Source organism: Heterocephalus glaber, unplaced genomic scaffold (genome assembly GCF_053883595.1).
Source record: "Heterocephalus glaber isolate CG9 unplaced genomic scaffold, H.glaber_assembly_v1.0 deba00001429, whole genome shotgun sequence".
NCBI classification, from domain to species: domain Eukaryota; kingdom Metazoa; phylum Chordata; class Mammalia; order Rodentia; family Bathyergidae; genus Heterocephalus; species Heterocephalus glaber.
Window position 1 is genome coordinate 10913062 of NW_028258294.1, and position 13429 is coordinate 10926490.

The 13429-nt window shown below is 35.3% G+C and overlaps 1 protein-coding gene across 10 annotated transcripts in view; it reads right to left on the reverse strand.

The window, feature by feature from the left end:
• The window catches only part of Mre11 (MRE11 double strand break repair nuclease), a 61163-nt gene that overhangs the window by 40387 nt on the left and 7347 nt on the right, over window positions 1-13429 (reverse strand). For 7 of the 10 annotated variants that reach the window (XM_004838047.3, XM_013069640.3, XM_087212289.1 and 4 more), the window contains 5 exons: window positions 9236-9323; window positions 7921-8062; window positions 5329-5443; window positions 1383-1568; window positions 190-361 (listed from right to left, as the gene is read on the reverse strand). In XM_004838047.3, coding sequence (XP_004838104.2) covers window positions 190-361; window positions 1383-1568; window positions 5329-5443; window positions 7921-8062; window positions 9236-9323 — 703 coding nt within the window. The remainder of the gene's footprint in view (window positions 1-189; window positions 362-1382; window positions 1569-5328; window positions 5444-7920; window positions 8063-9235; window positions 9324-13429) is intronic. The other 3 variants (XM_087212295.1, XM_087212293.1, XM_087212296.1) reach the window with 1 other exon arrangement.

The following is a 13429-nucleotide window of genomic DNA, read 5'->3' on the forward strand; positions in this document are numbered from 1 at the left end:
TCCTCTATTAGAATGGCTGCAAAAGAAAAAAATATCTTTGACAATAACTTGTTTCCTGAACAACAGGTATCTTACTATTCATTTCACAAGAATGTAATAAACATAGTAAAGGCTTTCTTGTATTATTTAATTGAAGGTAAATAATTTCTTGGCTAAAGTATATCCCACTGACTTTATATAAAAGATTACCTTCTCCAGACAGAAGCTTTGTATGGCTTGAGTTACTTTGGGATTATCTGGGTTAAAAATGTTTGGATGATTAGCCAGAACAACATCTTCCATAAAAAATGGTCGTACTGTTTGAAGAGGAATTTTCTGCATATTCATCTTCCTCCCTTTAATATGCAGCAAACCAACATGTCTAAAAGGGGAAAAAATTGAAAGCTTAGTCACAACATAAATTTCCTCAGAAAATGTACATATAAAAGCTATATTTCTAAATTTAGCTCCTACAAGATATTCCCTTACAAAACCATACTCTTAAAAATAAATGTTTTGAGGCAGGGATTTATCTCAGTGGCACTGCGTCTGCCTTGCAAGCACAAGGTCCTGAGTTCAATCCCAGGTACCAAAAATTAAATAAATAAAATGTTTTGAGTAGTTTAATCTTTATGTTATTAAAGGATAATATTCTTCTTCCTCAGAATAAAATCCATTCATCTATCATTTTCGCTATCTAAACAAATACACAGTCTTCTAATGGAAAGTAGACCTAACAAATATAATAAAATGTTATCAGAACTAAGATCAAATTAATTTGAAGCACAGCCACAGAGATAAAAACAATAATCATACATCTTACTACCATATTCTTAAAACGATTTTTTTTTCTCTTTTGAGATAGCATTTTGCTAGGTGATTCAAGCCCATTATAAAAATTGAGTTTAATCACTATAAATCACTTTTTAAAAATATATCATTTTGCCATAGAATTAAATGAAATTAGATATACTATGCCAGTAGTGGTAAACCTATTGCACACATGCCACAGTGGGCTGTGTTATCATTGAAAGCTCTAAAAAATTTGCCATCACTGCACTATACTATTGCATTTATAACAAAGGAAAATGAAAATTAAGCAATTTTCTGGCAACTGGTTTATAATAGGACTTTGTGAAATTACTCATCAGCTATATAGCATCTAATCTGAAATTTAATAAACTGAATCTGCCTAATGAGCAGCAAAATCACTAACACCAACTGGATGCTCTCTTGTTGAAAATGGCTTAACATCTAGGAAAACAATAAAACTACATAGAATGACCACTCTTCATAAATAAATCTGTTTATTTTGGCCAGCATCCCAAACATAGTGGATGATTAGCAGATTATTACAGGAAGGAATTCTTAAAAACTTATTTGAATATGTAATAATTACTCACTTCTTCACAGCTTCTCCTGGAGAAAGAGAAGTAACCACTGAGCTTCCAGGCTGTGATACGTAAAAGAGTTGTTGTTCATTTTTGGTCGGAGCTATTTTACACTCATGCTCATGGCCCCAGATAACAAGATCGATGAAGTCATCCAAAAATTGTTCTGGAATGAAGTTAGTACTTCCATGTTTACTCCTACACCAAGATTTAAAAAAACAAATAACAAAAAAAAAAGCAAAAACACAAATAACATAAATTCACAGCAATATAGAAAACTTCTGTATTCACAGATCTACACAGGTCTTTATGATAGGAATGACACATATCCTTCTTTGTATAAGAAACTGCCCAAGGGATTGGAAATGAAAAGATAATCAGTATTTAATTTCTGACCATCAAGAGTTTATAAGACACAGTCAGATAGGAATCCTAAGAGAGAATATAGTTGATTGTGTATTTCAAGGAAGATCACAAAAAGCTTTACCAGGGAAAGGACCCCCCTTTGGTCAAGTCAGAGAAGCATGAGCTGTCAATGGTTAAAAACCACAAGTTGCTCTCATTATACACCCTCAAAGAGACAGAAAATGAAAGTGAGTTAAATCTAAGCTTTGTGGTATAAAAAAATTTTTTAATGTGTCCAGTCATTTAAAATATCCTGTTTCTTTTAATTATACAAACATAATGGGAGTTAAAATGTCAATTCAAGGGCTGAGGATTTAGCTCAGTCAAAAGCACAAGGTCCTGAGTTCGATCCCCAGAACCAAAAAAAAAGTCAATTCAGCATGAGTAAAGAGTTTCCAGTGTTAAATATCATATGAACAAATGATTTGCAACTGTGGTTTTATATTTAGTAAAGTCATCACGCAGTGAGAAAAGACAGGAAGAGTTTTCCTTAATATTAACTAATATTATTTGAGAAAAGTATTTGAATACGTACTTTACCCTAGCATTCATTTGATCCAAACCAATATTCACTCATTCATCCAACCAATATTTAGTGAGTGTCTACTATGTATATCAAGCAGGTAACACAGCAGCGAACCAAGCCCTTGCTCTTGTCAGGGAATTAAACAACAGCACAATGTGTGTGTGTGTGTGTGTGTGTGTGTGTGTGTGTGTGTAATAAAACTTGTCAGGTAGTGACAGGTGATATTAAGAAAAATAAAAGAGGGGCCAGGGATTTAGCTCAGTGGTTCCGCCGCCTGCCTCGCACGTGCAAGGTCCCGAGTTTGATCCCTGGTACCAAAAAAAAAAAGAAAAAGAAAAGGAAGTGCAACAGGGAAGGGGATACTACTTTCCATATGGGGTAGTCAGGAACAGTCTCTCCAGGGAGTAACAAATGAGCAAGGAACTGCAATGAGGGATCAGTATGCAACAGAAGAGAGTCCTCTGCATGGGAAGAGCACAAGGCAAAGGTGCTGAAGTGGTGAGGTGATCCATGGGCTGAAGGTGGTCCATGGGCTCCAGATGGTCCACTGGCTCAAGGGTCATGGCTTAGGGAGATAAGTGTGGCTGAACACAGTAATGCAGAAGGCAGGAAATGAAATCAGGGCAGCAGCTGGCTTGTGTATCTTAGAATGTTTTCATGTAAAGAACAAACATTCCCGGTATGAGACTGTCACTACTGCTAAAGACAAGCAGGTAACTGTCATATGCAACATGTCATTTTCCCTTCATGGAGCACTGGCTCTTTACTGACAAAAAGAAGGAAGATTATGCAAGTAGGCAGACTCTGATCTGTGGCCTAGAAGTAGATCAAAATATCCTCTTTGATGCTGGAAGTGATGGCACATGCCTATAAACCCAGCACTCTGGAAAGCTAAGGCAAGAGGATTATAAGTTCAAGTCCAGACCGGGCAACTTAGTGACTTTGAAAGATCCTGTCTCAAAATTAAAAATTAAAAAAAGAGCTGGGGATGTAGCTTAGTGTGAAACCCCTAGGTAACTCAAAGAATAAAATAAAGATCCTTAAATCTATAGTGATATAAATAAATGAAGAAGGGACAAATTTTCCTTTTGAAGAATTCTAATTACTAAACAGAAAGAATAAGACAAATGGTCACAATGGCAATACCACAGTATTAACTGTTGGAAACATGATCACCAAACAGATAATAAAATTAATGGGCAAAAATTTAAGGTGAAACAGGATATTTATATGATCTCAATGTATTTTTCCAAAAATATTCATTAAATTAAAAAAGCAGAAAATGGGTACTTTATACTGGAGAAGTCTGTAATACACCTTAATCAAATGATGAAGGTTAACCCACCAGCAGTGAGACACATCAACATCACATGTTTACCTGTTCCCCTTACTAACTGTTATGTCTTGTATCTAGATGTACCCCCCAAAGTCTCATGTCCTCTTAGATGGAGCTTTGTAGAGCTGGGTAGATCTAGGGTGGGTGATACTGAGATTAAGAATGTGTGGTACACATTAGTCCACTGTTGGTTTAGCATAGTTCTGGGTGTCAATAATGGAAAGGCTCACCATGGGTGTGGGTGGCACCACCCAAAAGGCTTGTAGCCTGGATGGGTCAAAAGGGAAAAATGGAAGGCAGGCTGCTGCTGCTGCTTTCTGCCTGTTCTGCCATGGACTGTTTCTCCTCTTCAATGTCCCTGGTGCCATGCCATCCTGCCTTGGAGTTAGTCACCTATGAACTAAACCTCTTAAAACTATGAGTTTTGAAATAAACCTTTCCTTCAACTTGTGTCAGGTATTTTGTCCCAGTAATAACAAAAGTAACTACAACACTAATGCTGCCTTTTACCTTTCTTTCTGGCTTAAATTCTTGGAATTACTTTAAGTTCTCCTTTCAACTAATCCTTACTTTGGCATAGTACAAAGTCTGGCAAAACTGGGAAGCACTCCACAAGAGAGAATAACTCGTAAGTGTGTGAAGTTACGCGGAAATGATACACATCAAAACCCTAGCATACTCTTCCTTTGACACTCATATTATTCACTCAAGAACATACGTAAGGCAATCCAAGTCTGCTTCCTGAAGTCCTTTTTTAACCCAGTACCTAATATAAGTCTGTATTCAATAAATGCAGAGTACTCTGTATTCAATAAGTACGTTCAATAAAGAAATCATACAATCAGTCCCCAAATCCCTTGGATTCTTCCTTGACAGCTTCCCAGGTTTCTCCTCTATCAGTTTCACTGGTATCACTGCTGCCACCTCACATTTTCTACTGCAGGAACCATATAATAAATCTCAGCTTTCTCAATCTCTTCCTTTCAATCAACCCTGTATCCTACCAACAGATTGAACTTACAAGTACCAACAAAAGTAGGCCCACTAGTTATATTTACATATTCTGGAAAGATGCTTTCACATATATGGACCAAGAGAAATATGTAAGAAAGGTTTCTAAATGTGCAAGAAGGCAAAAAACTGGAAATAAAAGTGTTCACTGACAAGAAGAAGAAATATAACTGTGCACATCAGTAAAAATAAATTACATTTCTGAGCCAAAATGGATCTCAGTAACGTAATATTGAAAATAAGTTGCCTGTAAAACATACAGCATGATTTGTTATATTAAAACTAAATAAAATCAATTGTGAACATATATGATTAAATAATAATGAAATGATTAATTCAAACCTGAGAATGCTTCCTCTGAGGTATGAGGAAGCAGATGAGATCAAGCAAGAGGATGGGACAATGTAATGGGTAAGATTCCACCTTTTGCTGAATTTAGGAGTATTGGTTTTATGGTTATTTTTATTTCTCATCCATATGTTACAAATATTCCTTTATAGATATTAACATATACTGAAAACAATTTAAAAATGAAATCACATAAAGCAAATCTAAGTTTTGCCTGATCCTACACTGGCAACCTTGAAGGAATACAAGTATTTTACTACAGTAGATGAGCTTGAAAACAGGTCTGAGGAACCTCCATTATTGACCCAAAAGCTTTCAGAGAATACCTTTACCTGTTCTGATGAATCACAAATAAGTTAAACCAAGAGCTCTCATCTTCTTTTGGTCTCAACATTGTTACTTTTTTATTGACAAACATTCGATAGAGCCTTTCATCTGGAATGGATCCTGAAGTGGACATAACATTATTTTTAAATTATTTTCTTTCTTTGGTTAAAAAAAAATTTTCACTTCTAAATTATGTGTTTCTCAAAATATTTTACTGTATTGTTTAAAAATATATTTGAATTCTGGAATTATTTATGGGTGATGTCATTTATAAATCTATGTTCCAGGTTTGAACACAACAGCAGTGAGTTGCATTCAAAGAACATTTCCTATTTCAGGCATATGTACCTTTAATTCAGGAACATGGGAATTAAAAGGAAATTTCCTATGTTTAAATTATGAAACTTCTAGTAATTTTGTTTTTCACTATCCCTTTAATAAACATTAAAGTTCACATACTTTTAACCCAACACATAAATTATAACATGTATAGTTATACAGATTAAAGGGGACAATAAATGTGTTCTAAAGTACATTATTATTATTTTGTGTTTTTAAATAAAAATATTTTGCTTTTTAATAACTCATTTACTCTCAATACTTCTTCCCATATTCTTCAGTTTGCCTAGTGGAAACTAACAAAAACAAATAAACAATAACAAATTTAAACATTATAAAAGGAGAAAAGGCCAGGATTCCAAGGTGAAGAATAACAGTGCAGGACTGGAGAGGGAACAGATGAGGTCACTACTTTACAGATCCCAGAAGGAAAACCAACAATGTAGAAGTTGGCTGTGGAGTAAATAGCTGAGGTGGAATGCAGATTACATACTTGAAGACACAAGAAAAGCACAAAAGCCTGGGGCATCAAAGGCTGACCTACTTAGGTGCTAAAGCACTACGACCACTAAAAACTGGAAGGCAGGTGTGAGGAGAGTAAAAAGTTTAACGGAAAGGAGAAGGTAGTTTAGGCAGATGGAATAAGCTTTGAAAAGGAGAGTGGTCTGAGTGGCATGAAAGAAGAGTGGTGGGAAATAAGGACAACAGTGATCTTTGGTCCTGCCCCAAAGCCCATCAGTACAAAATCTACAGGGACACAGGAGGGCCGGGGATTTAGCTCAGTGGCACCGCTCCTGCCTCAAAAGCGCTAGGTCCTGAGTTCGATCCCCTGTACAAAAACAAAACAAAACAAAACAAAACAGGGACGCAGGATTTCAGAAGACCACGTGGTCAACATCCTGAGGACAGCCTGAAGAGGGAAAGGAACTTACTGATTACAAAGAGTTGTAGAATTCATAGCCGTTTATAGTGAAGGGTAGGTCTTTGGGGTGGAGACAGACTCCACTTAAGGCAGACCAGGATAAGAGGAAACTGGGAGAAAATAGATAAAACATGCACAGAGGCATGAAATGGGATCTGTTCTTAATCTGAACCTAGAAGGAGAAACCATTTTCTGGAGAGATGATCCCTAACACTGCAATGATTAAAACTATTAATAGCTTTAAAAAAAAAATGATCTTGCTCTATCACTTGCAGAATCAGACAAAAAGGCACAATAAATGGACTTGAAATACATTATTTCTAAACCCCAAACTAAGGAGGAAGGTGGCACAGGAGAGTGATGGTATAATTTAAAAAGTATGTCATGTGCATGTATGAATGTGCCAAAATTAAATCCATTAATCTGTATAATCTAATAAAAAATATAGGAAAAATACATACATACATCATTTCTAGCCTTAGGTATACTTGAGATATAAAATAATGAAAGCACTTTTTAAAAAGAATCTTTAGTCTTTCATTCACATGGAATTAAGCCTAGCAAATAAGCTTTTACCTACTGAACACTAAATAAATTGAAGTTAGTGAGGCTGATACAGCAAATTTCTGATCATTACAGATGGACAGCTCTGGACTAGCACTGTCCAGTAGACATATAACTAGAGCTACTAATGCATGTCAAATGTCATTTTAATAGTAGCCACATTAACACAAATAAAAAGACAAATTTAATTAACTTATTTTATCTAATATATTAATAATATCTTCTATAGCTTTCCTTTAGTTCTTGAAATCTGGTGTGTACTTTATAGGTAGAGCACACTGTAATTGTCTAGCCACACTTCAAGTGCTCCATGCCTACAGGAGGCTAGTGGTTACTGTACTCCTCAGCAACACAGTAGACCTCTGAAAGACTTCCAAGATACCAAAATGCAGTTTTGATGGAGAATTATTCTAAATTAAATTTTATAGAATTATTCTATAATTCATTTTTTAAAATAATTAGTCCCTAATTCTAATATTTAAGATTCTGTATCTGAGTCTAAAAGAAAAAGCCTAAAACAATAGATACTAAAGGGAATTTTTTTTTCACCAAAACTATTAAAAACAAGATTATATTATCATTTATTGTTCCTTATAAATAGTAAAAAATTTTTACCAAACCTTCCATTATATTTTACAATCACTAATGAGAAGTAATCTGATTTGGTTCACTTTTTTCCAAAGGACTACAAAGTTGTCTCCAAAATTACATTTCTCAATAATTGTTTAAACAATTTTTAAGTGACATATATACTGAAATAAAGTCATCTTACCTAAACCATAGAGAGCAATTTTTGTGCTTCCTTTTTGAAGCAAAACTGGACTAATATCTATCTTCTCAACAGACATTGAACGTCCAAAGTGATTTATAAATCCAGCACAACTTAAAATATCCAGGGCACAGAGTGCATCTGCCTATACAAATTATCAAAGAATGTTAATGTGTATATAAAAACAAGTGATTTATATGAGCATCATATTATCTATTATAAGCCTAACCCATATTCACTATAGGTTGAGTACACCTTACTCAAAATGCTTCAGACCAGAAGTGTTTCAGATTTTGGAATTTTTCAGATTTTAGAGTGTTTCTATAAAACACTTGGCCGTTGAGCATCCCAAATTTAAACATCCAAAATCCAAAACTTTTTGACCAGTAAGTTTCAGATTTTGAAGCATTTTGGATCTCTTGTTTTTGGATTAGAGATCTTTAACCCACGATTACAAAACTATAGATTAGGAAAAGTTTCTTTTCAAAACAAAATTCCAATAGTAAAAGTATTTGCTACTTTTTTCTATTACAAATTTGCTACAGCAACAAGAATCACATGCTAAATGCAAAGTTAATATGATATCACAACTATCATGATAACTTGGCCACTAAAATATAAAAATCAGCTGTGAAACACATGCTTTGTAATAATTAAGTAGATTTCTTAAGAACTAGAGGAAAAAGACTATATATATAACTACAGACTTATATTTGACCAGATAAAATAAAGATGCTTTGAGTTTAGGACCTCTAATCTTATATCTTTATCAGAGCCAATAGAATAATCTAATGTAGATTTAAAGTTGCTCATAAAACAATCATTTCCTTGGGACAGGGATTTAGCTCAGTGGTGCCGTAGCCTGCCTTGCAAGCACAAGGTCCTGAGTTTGAGCCCCAGTACCAAAACCAAAAACAATTATTTCCTATGAGACCATAAGTGATATCAAAATACTGGTAACTACAGAGTACTACGAAAACGTTAGGTGTTTATTCCTACTCCTGGTTATGCATTGTTAAACTCAGCTCTGATGATATAAAAGTGATGGAGAACCTTTTAGAGCTTTCAATGATACAAACAGCACACTGTGGCACGTGTGCCATAGATTCACCGCCACTGATGTAAAAGCATAGCTCATATAGCAATTCTTAGATATTTTCTAAATCCAAAAAACAGCACAGATACTTATATTAATGGTAAAAGTGATTCTGACTTCTTGACTCAATTTGACTACAAATTGCTGGGAAAACTGGTGGTCTCCAAAGATAAACTAAACTGGTCATTTCTAAACCTTTACCTACAACAAAACAATAATTACCCCAGTGGGATCATCATGATTCCCATGAATACTAAACACTGGAATTGAAATGTTGAGATTGCCATCTTGGTAGTTCACCCATGGAAACCTTTGAAAAAGAAGAAAAGTTAAAGTTTCTAGGAAGGACAAAAGCTGTTTCCCAGAGTCTCCTCAGAGACACTAACACACCTGGAGGCAAACTGTGTGACCCAAATTAGCAGATAACCACTGGTTTAGAGCTTTAGAACATAAAACAGGCAATAATTCATTTCAATTAAAGTTTGAAAATATTTTGAAGTATTACATTTTAGAGTTCATGCTGGTCTCAAACTCACAGTGATCCTCCTGCCTCAGCCTCTCAAGTGCTGGGATTACAGGTAGGTGCCCCCATGCCTGGCACTGAAGCCTTTGTATAGGTTTTTATTTGTAGTGGGGAAAGGGGAGAAAACATATTGAGTATACCTGGTATCTAAAAGATCTAGAATAACAATTCCAATTCTATCATCTACTAGCTGTGCAGTTTAGTCTCCTGCCCACTCCTGCTCCCAGCTTTCCAGCTCCTCTTCTCAGGGGCAAATAATATTAGCAATTTCTTTTTTGTGTTTGTTGTTCTTATTTTTTATTAGTACATGTTGGCAGTACATAATGACTACGTTCTTTGTGGGAAGTTGGTTCATGTACATGACACATCTTAACTCTTTTTCATCTCCTTCCTCTTCTCGATTCCCTTTCCATTAGGGAGATCTATCTCATCACTTTTCTTTTTTTGGTACTGGAGATCGAACTCGTGACCTTGCGCTTACAAAATAGGCAGCAGAACCACTGAGCCAAATCCCCAGCCCTTATCTCACTACTTTTATTATCTATCTTTTATTATGCTCTTTACCTTGGTTCACGAACATAATTCTTTCCACAATTCTGGTCACAAACAAAACTGGATGCAAACCAAATCAAATTTAATGGTTAGGTTCAATGTTAACCTTATGGAGAAATTTGATTCGGTTCTTGTCCAATTCAGTTTGCAAACAGAATCATGGAAAGAATTAAGTTCATGAATTGAGGAACCACTGTATTTATATTTTGGGTTTCTTATATGAGTAAACATGCAATATTTAAGCTTCTTTGCCTATTTCACTTAACATTATAGTCTCAAGATGCATCCATTTTTCTACAAATACTCAAGTTTATCCTTTGTGGCAGAGTAGTGCTCCACTGTATGTAAATTTTTTTGGTACTGGGAATCGAACTCAGGACCTTACACTTGTGAGACAGGAACTGTACCACTGAGCTAAATCCCCAGCTTAAATACATTTATTTTTTATCCATTTATCTATTCATGGGCATACAACCACTTCCAAGATTTACCTATTATAAATTGTACTACCATAAAAATAGGTATGTATATATCACTATAATAGGATGTCTTTTAACTCTTTGGGGAAGACACTTAGAAGGAGAATAGCTAGGTAAAGTACAACTTCTAGCTTTAGTTTTTTTAAGAATCGCTATATTGATTTACAGTGGCCACACTAATTTATATTCCCATCAACAGTGCAGAATGGTTCTTTACCCCGCAGCCTCACCAACATTTGTTACTATTTGTTTCCCTGATGATGGCTTTTCTTTCTAGGGTAAAATGGAATCTCAGTGTTGTTTTAACTTGAATTTTTCTAATGGCCATTGATGTTGAACATTTCTTCACGTTTTTATTGGCCATGTGTACTTCTTCTGAGTAGTGTCTATGCATTTCACTTGCCCGTTTTTTGATCGGGTCTTTTAGCTTGAAGGGTCTAATTTTCCATAATTCTTTATATATTCCAGATATTAGTCCTCTATCTGAGGAAAACCTGGCCAAAATTTTTCCCATTCTGTTGTTTCTTTTGTTGTGCAGAAGCTCTTTAATTCGTTATGATCACATCTGTTGATCTTTGGTATTACTTCCTATGCAACCAGAGTTTTGTTCATAAAGTCCTTCTGCCTATGACTTCACGAATTTTACCTATTTTATCTTCTAGCAGATTAAGTGTTTCTGCTTTAACATTTAAATCTCTGATTCATTTTGATACTAGTTTATGGTGAGAGATACGGGTTTAGATTCAATCTTCTGCATGTGGATAGCCAGTTTTCCCAGCAGCATTTATTAAAAAGGCGACATTTCCTCCGGTATATATTCTTGGCCCCTTTGTTAATGTTAGTAATTTCTATCACATCTTTTTAAAAATAATCTCATACCTACATAAACACATAAATATATCTTCTTACATCTTTCATAAATGTTAGCATAGTTTAGATCTCTGCCTCTCTGCTTTTATCACTTTACATAGTTTAGAAATCATTCCATAGCAGTACTAAATACAAAAGGCTTCCTTTTGCTTTTTGTTGGCTGGCAAAGTACTCCATTGTATGGTTTACTATACACTGTTTAGACAGTTCCCTACCAGTGGACATTATTTTTTCCAGCTTTTTGTTTTACAAACAATGCTACAGTGAGTAATCTTGCACAAAGTTTGCCCTTATGAGAAGGTACCTGTAGGAAAATATCTAGAAGGAAATTCTGGATAAAAAGACTTGTGCATTTTTAATCTTGGTAACTACTGCCAATTTCTCTCCATGGACTGTTCAAATTTACACATAACATAATGACAATGTATCAGGACAGTTTCCCCAACCCCACCAACATGGTATATTATCAGGCTTTAAATTTATGCTAGTGGTTCTCACCCTGACTACATGTTAAGAATTACCTGGGCAACTTTTAAGAAATACCACTGCTTATGACACACTCAAAGAGACACATAGGTTGGCATGTATATCGGGCATCAGAACTTTATAGGATTCTTAGTTAACTGTAAGAAGCACTCAGGACTGAGAATCACTGATCCATGCCAATCTTCCAGAAGAAAAATATTTCAGTATGGCTTCATTTTATATTTTTCTTATGAACAAGATAGAGCTTTTTAAAAATATGTTTAGGGCCAGGGATTTAGCTCAGTGGCACCACGCCCACCATGCAAGTGCAAGGTCCTGAGTTTGATCTCTGGTACCGCAAAAAAAAAAAATATATATATATTTTTAAATGCCACCTTATCTCCTTTTCTTCAAACTGTGTCCATATTCTTTACCTATTTTTAATGTTACGAATTTTTTTGATTTGAAAGGACATGATGGATGGCCCTAGGCTGAGGACTGCTACCCACCTCACGGAATTCAAGAAGCAGAAAGCAAAGAGTATAGCCAGGAAGGGAAGTAACAGCCTTCCAGGTCAGGGCCCCAGTGTTACCCACCTCTTCTGAGTAGGCCCCACCTTCCAACAGCAAGTTGGCTAAACGGTCCCTATAATCCAATCATCTTTCAAAACTCCCTTCTTTGCACACATAAGGCTTTAGGAGGACAGCCAGATATAAAGCATTATAGCCTATAAATTCTTTGATTCTTCCTTCTAGAAGCTGAATCTCCCCTGGACTTCAGGGACTAACTTTTAACAAAGAGTATATAGAAAGGAGAAAATAGCTTTCTAGTGGTGAAACCTCGCGGGCACCACCTTAATCAAGTGATCGAGTTAACATCACCAGTGACAAGTCCTGTCAATATCATGTACCTACTGATACAATGCTATCAAAGGGTTCACCTCTGCTATTCCTCCCCTAATCCCAATCTACACGAAAGATCAAATGAAAGACATTCTACAAAATTCTCAAGTGATAGGCCTCAAAAGTATCAGTGTTATCATGAAAATACATGCCCAGAGTGGTGGTATATGTCTATAATCCCAGCACTCAGGAGGCTGAGGCAGGAGGATTGCTGTGAATTTGAGAACAGCTTGGGCTACACAGTAAGTTCAAGGTCATCCTGAACTACATGGTAAGACCCTGTCTCAAACAACAACAACAATAAAAAGAGACTTTAACAGATGCTAAAGGAGACTAAGGTAACACTTAAATGCAAAATGGTACCCTGTACCATATTTAAGAAGAAACATCATGGTATCTGTACCATTTGGGGTTCTAGAGAAATATCATAAATTTCAAAAGGACAAATCTTAAAAAAAAAAATGATATATTTGACTACATGAAAATTAAATATTTTGGTCAAAAGACTACATAAAATCAAAAGACAATCTACAGATTGTCCAGGGATAAAAATATTTATGCCTAACAAAGGCTTACTATCTAGAATATACAATAACTGATATAAATCAGGTAGGAAAAGATTTTT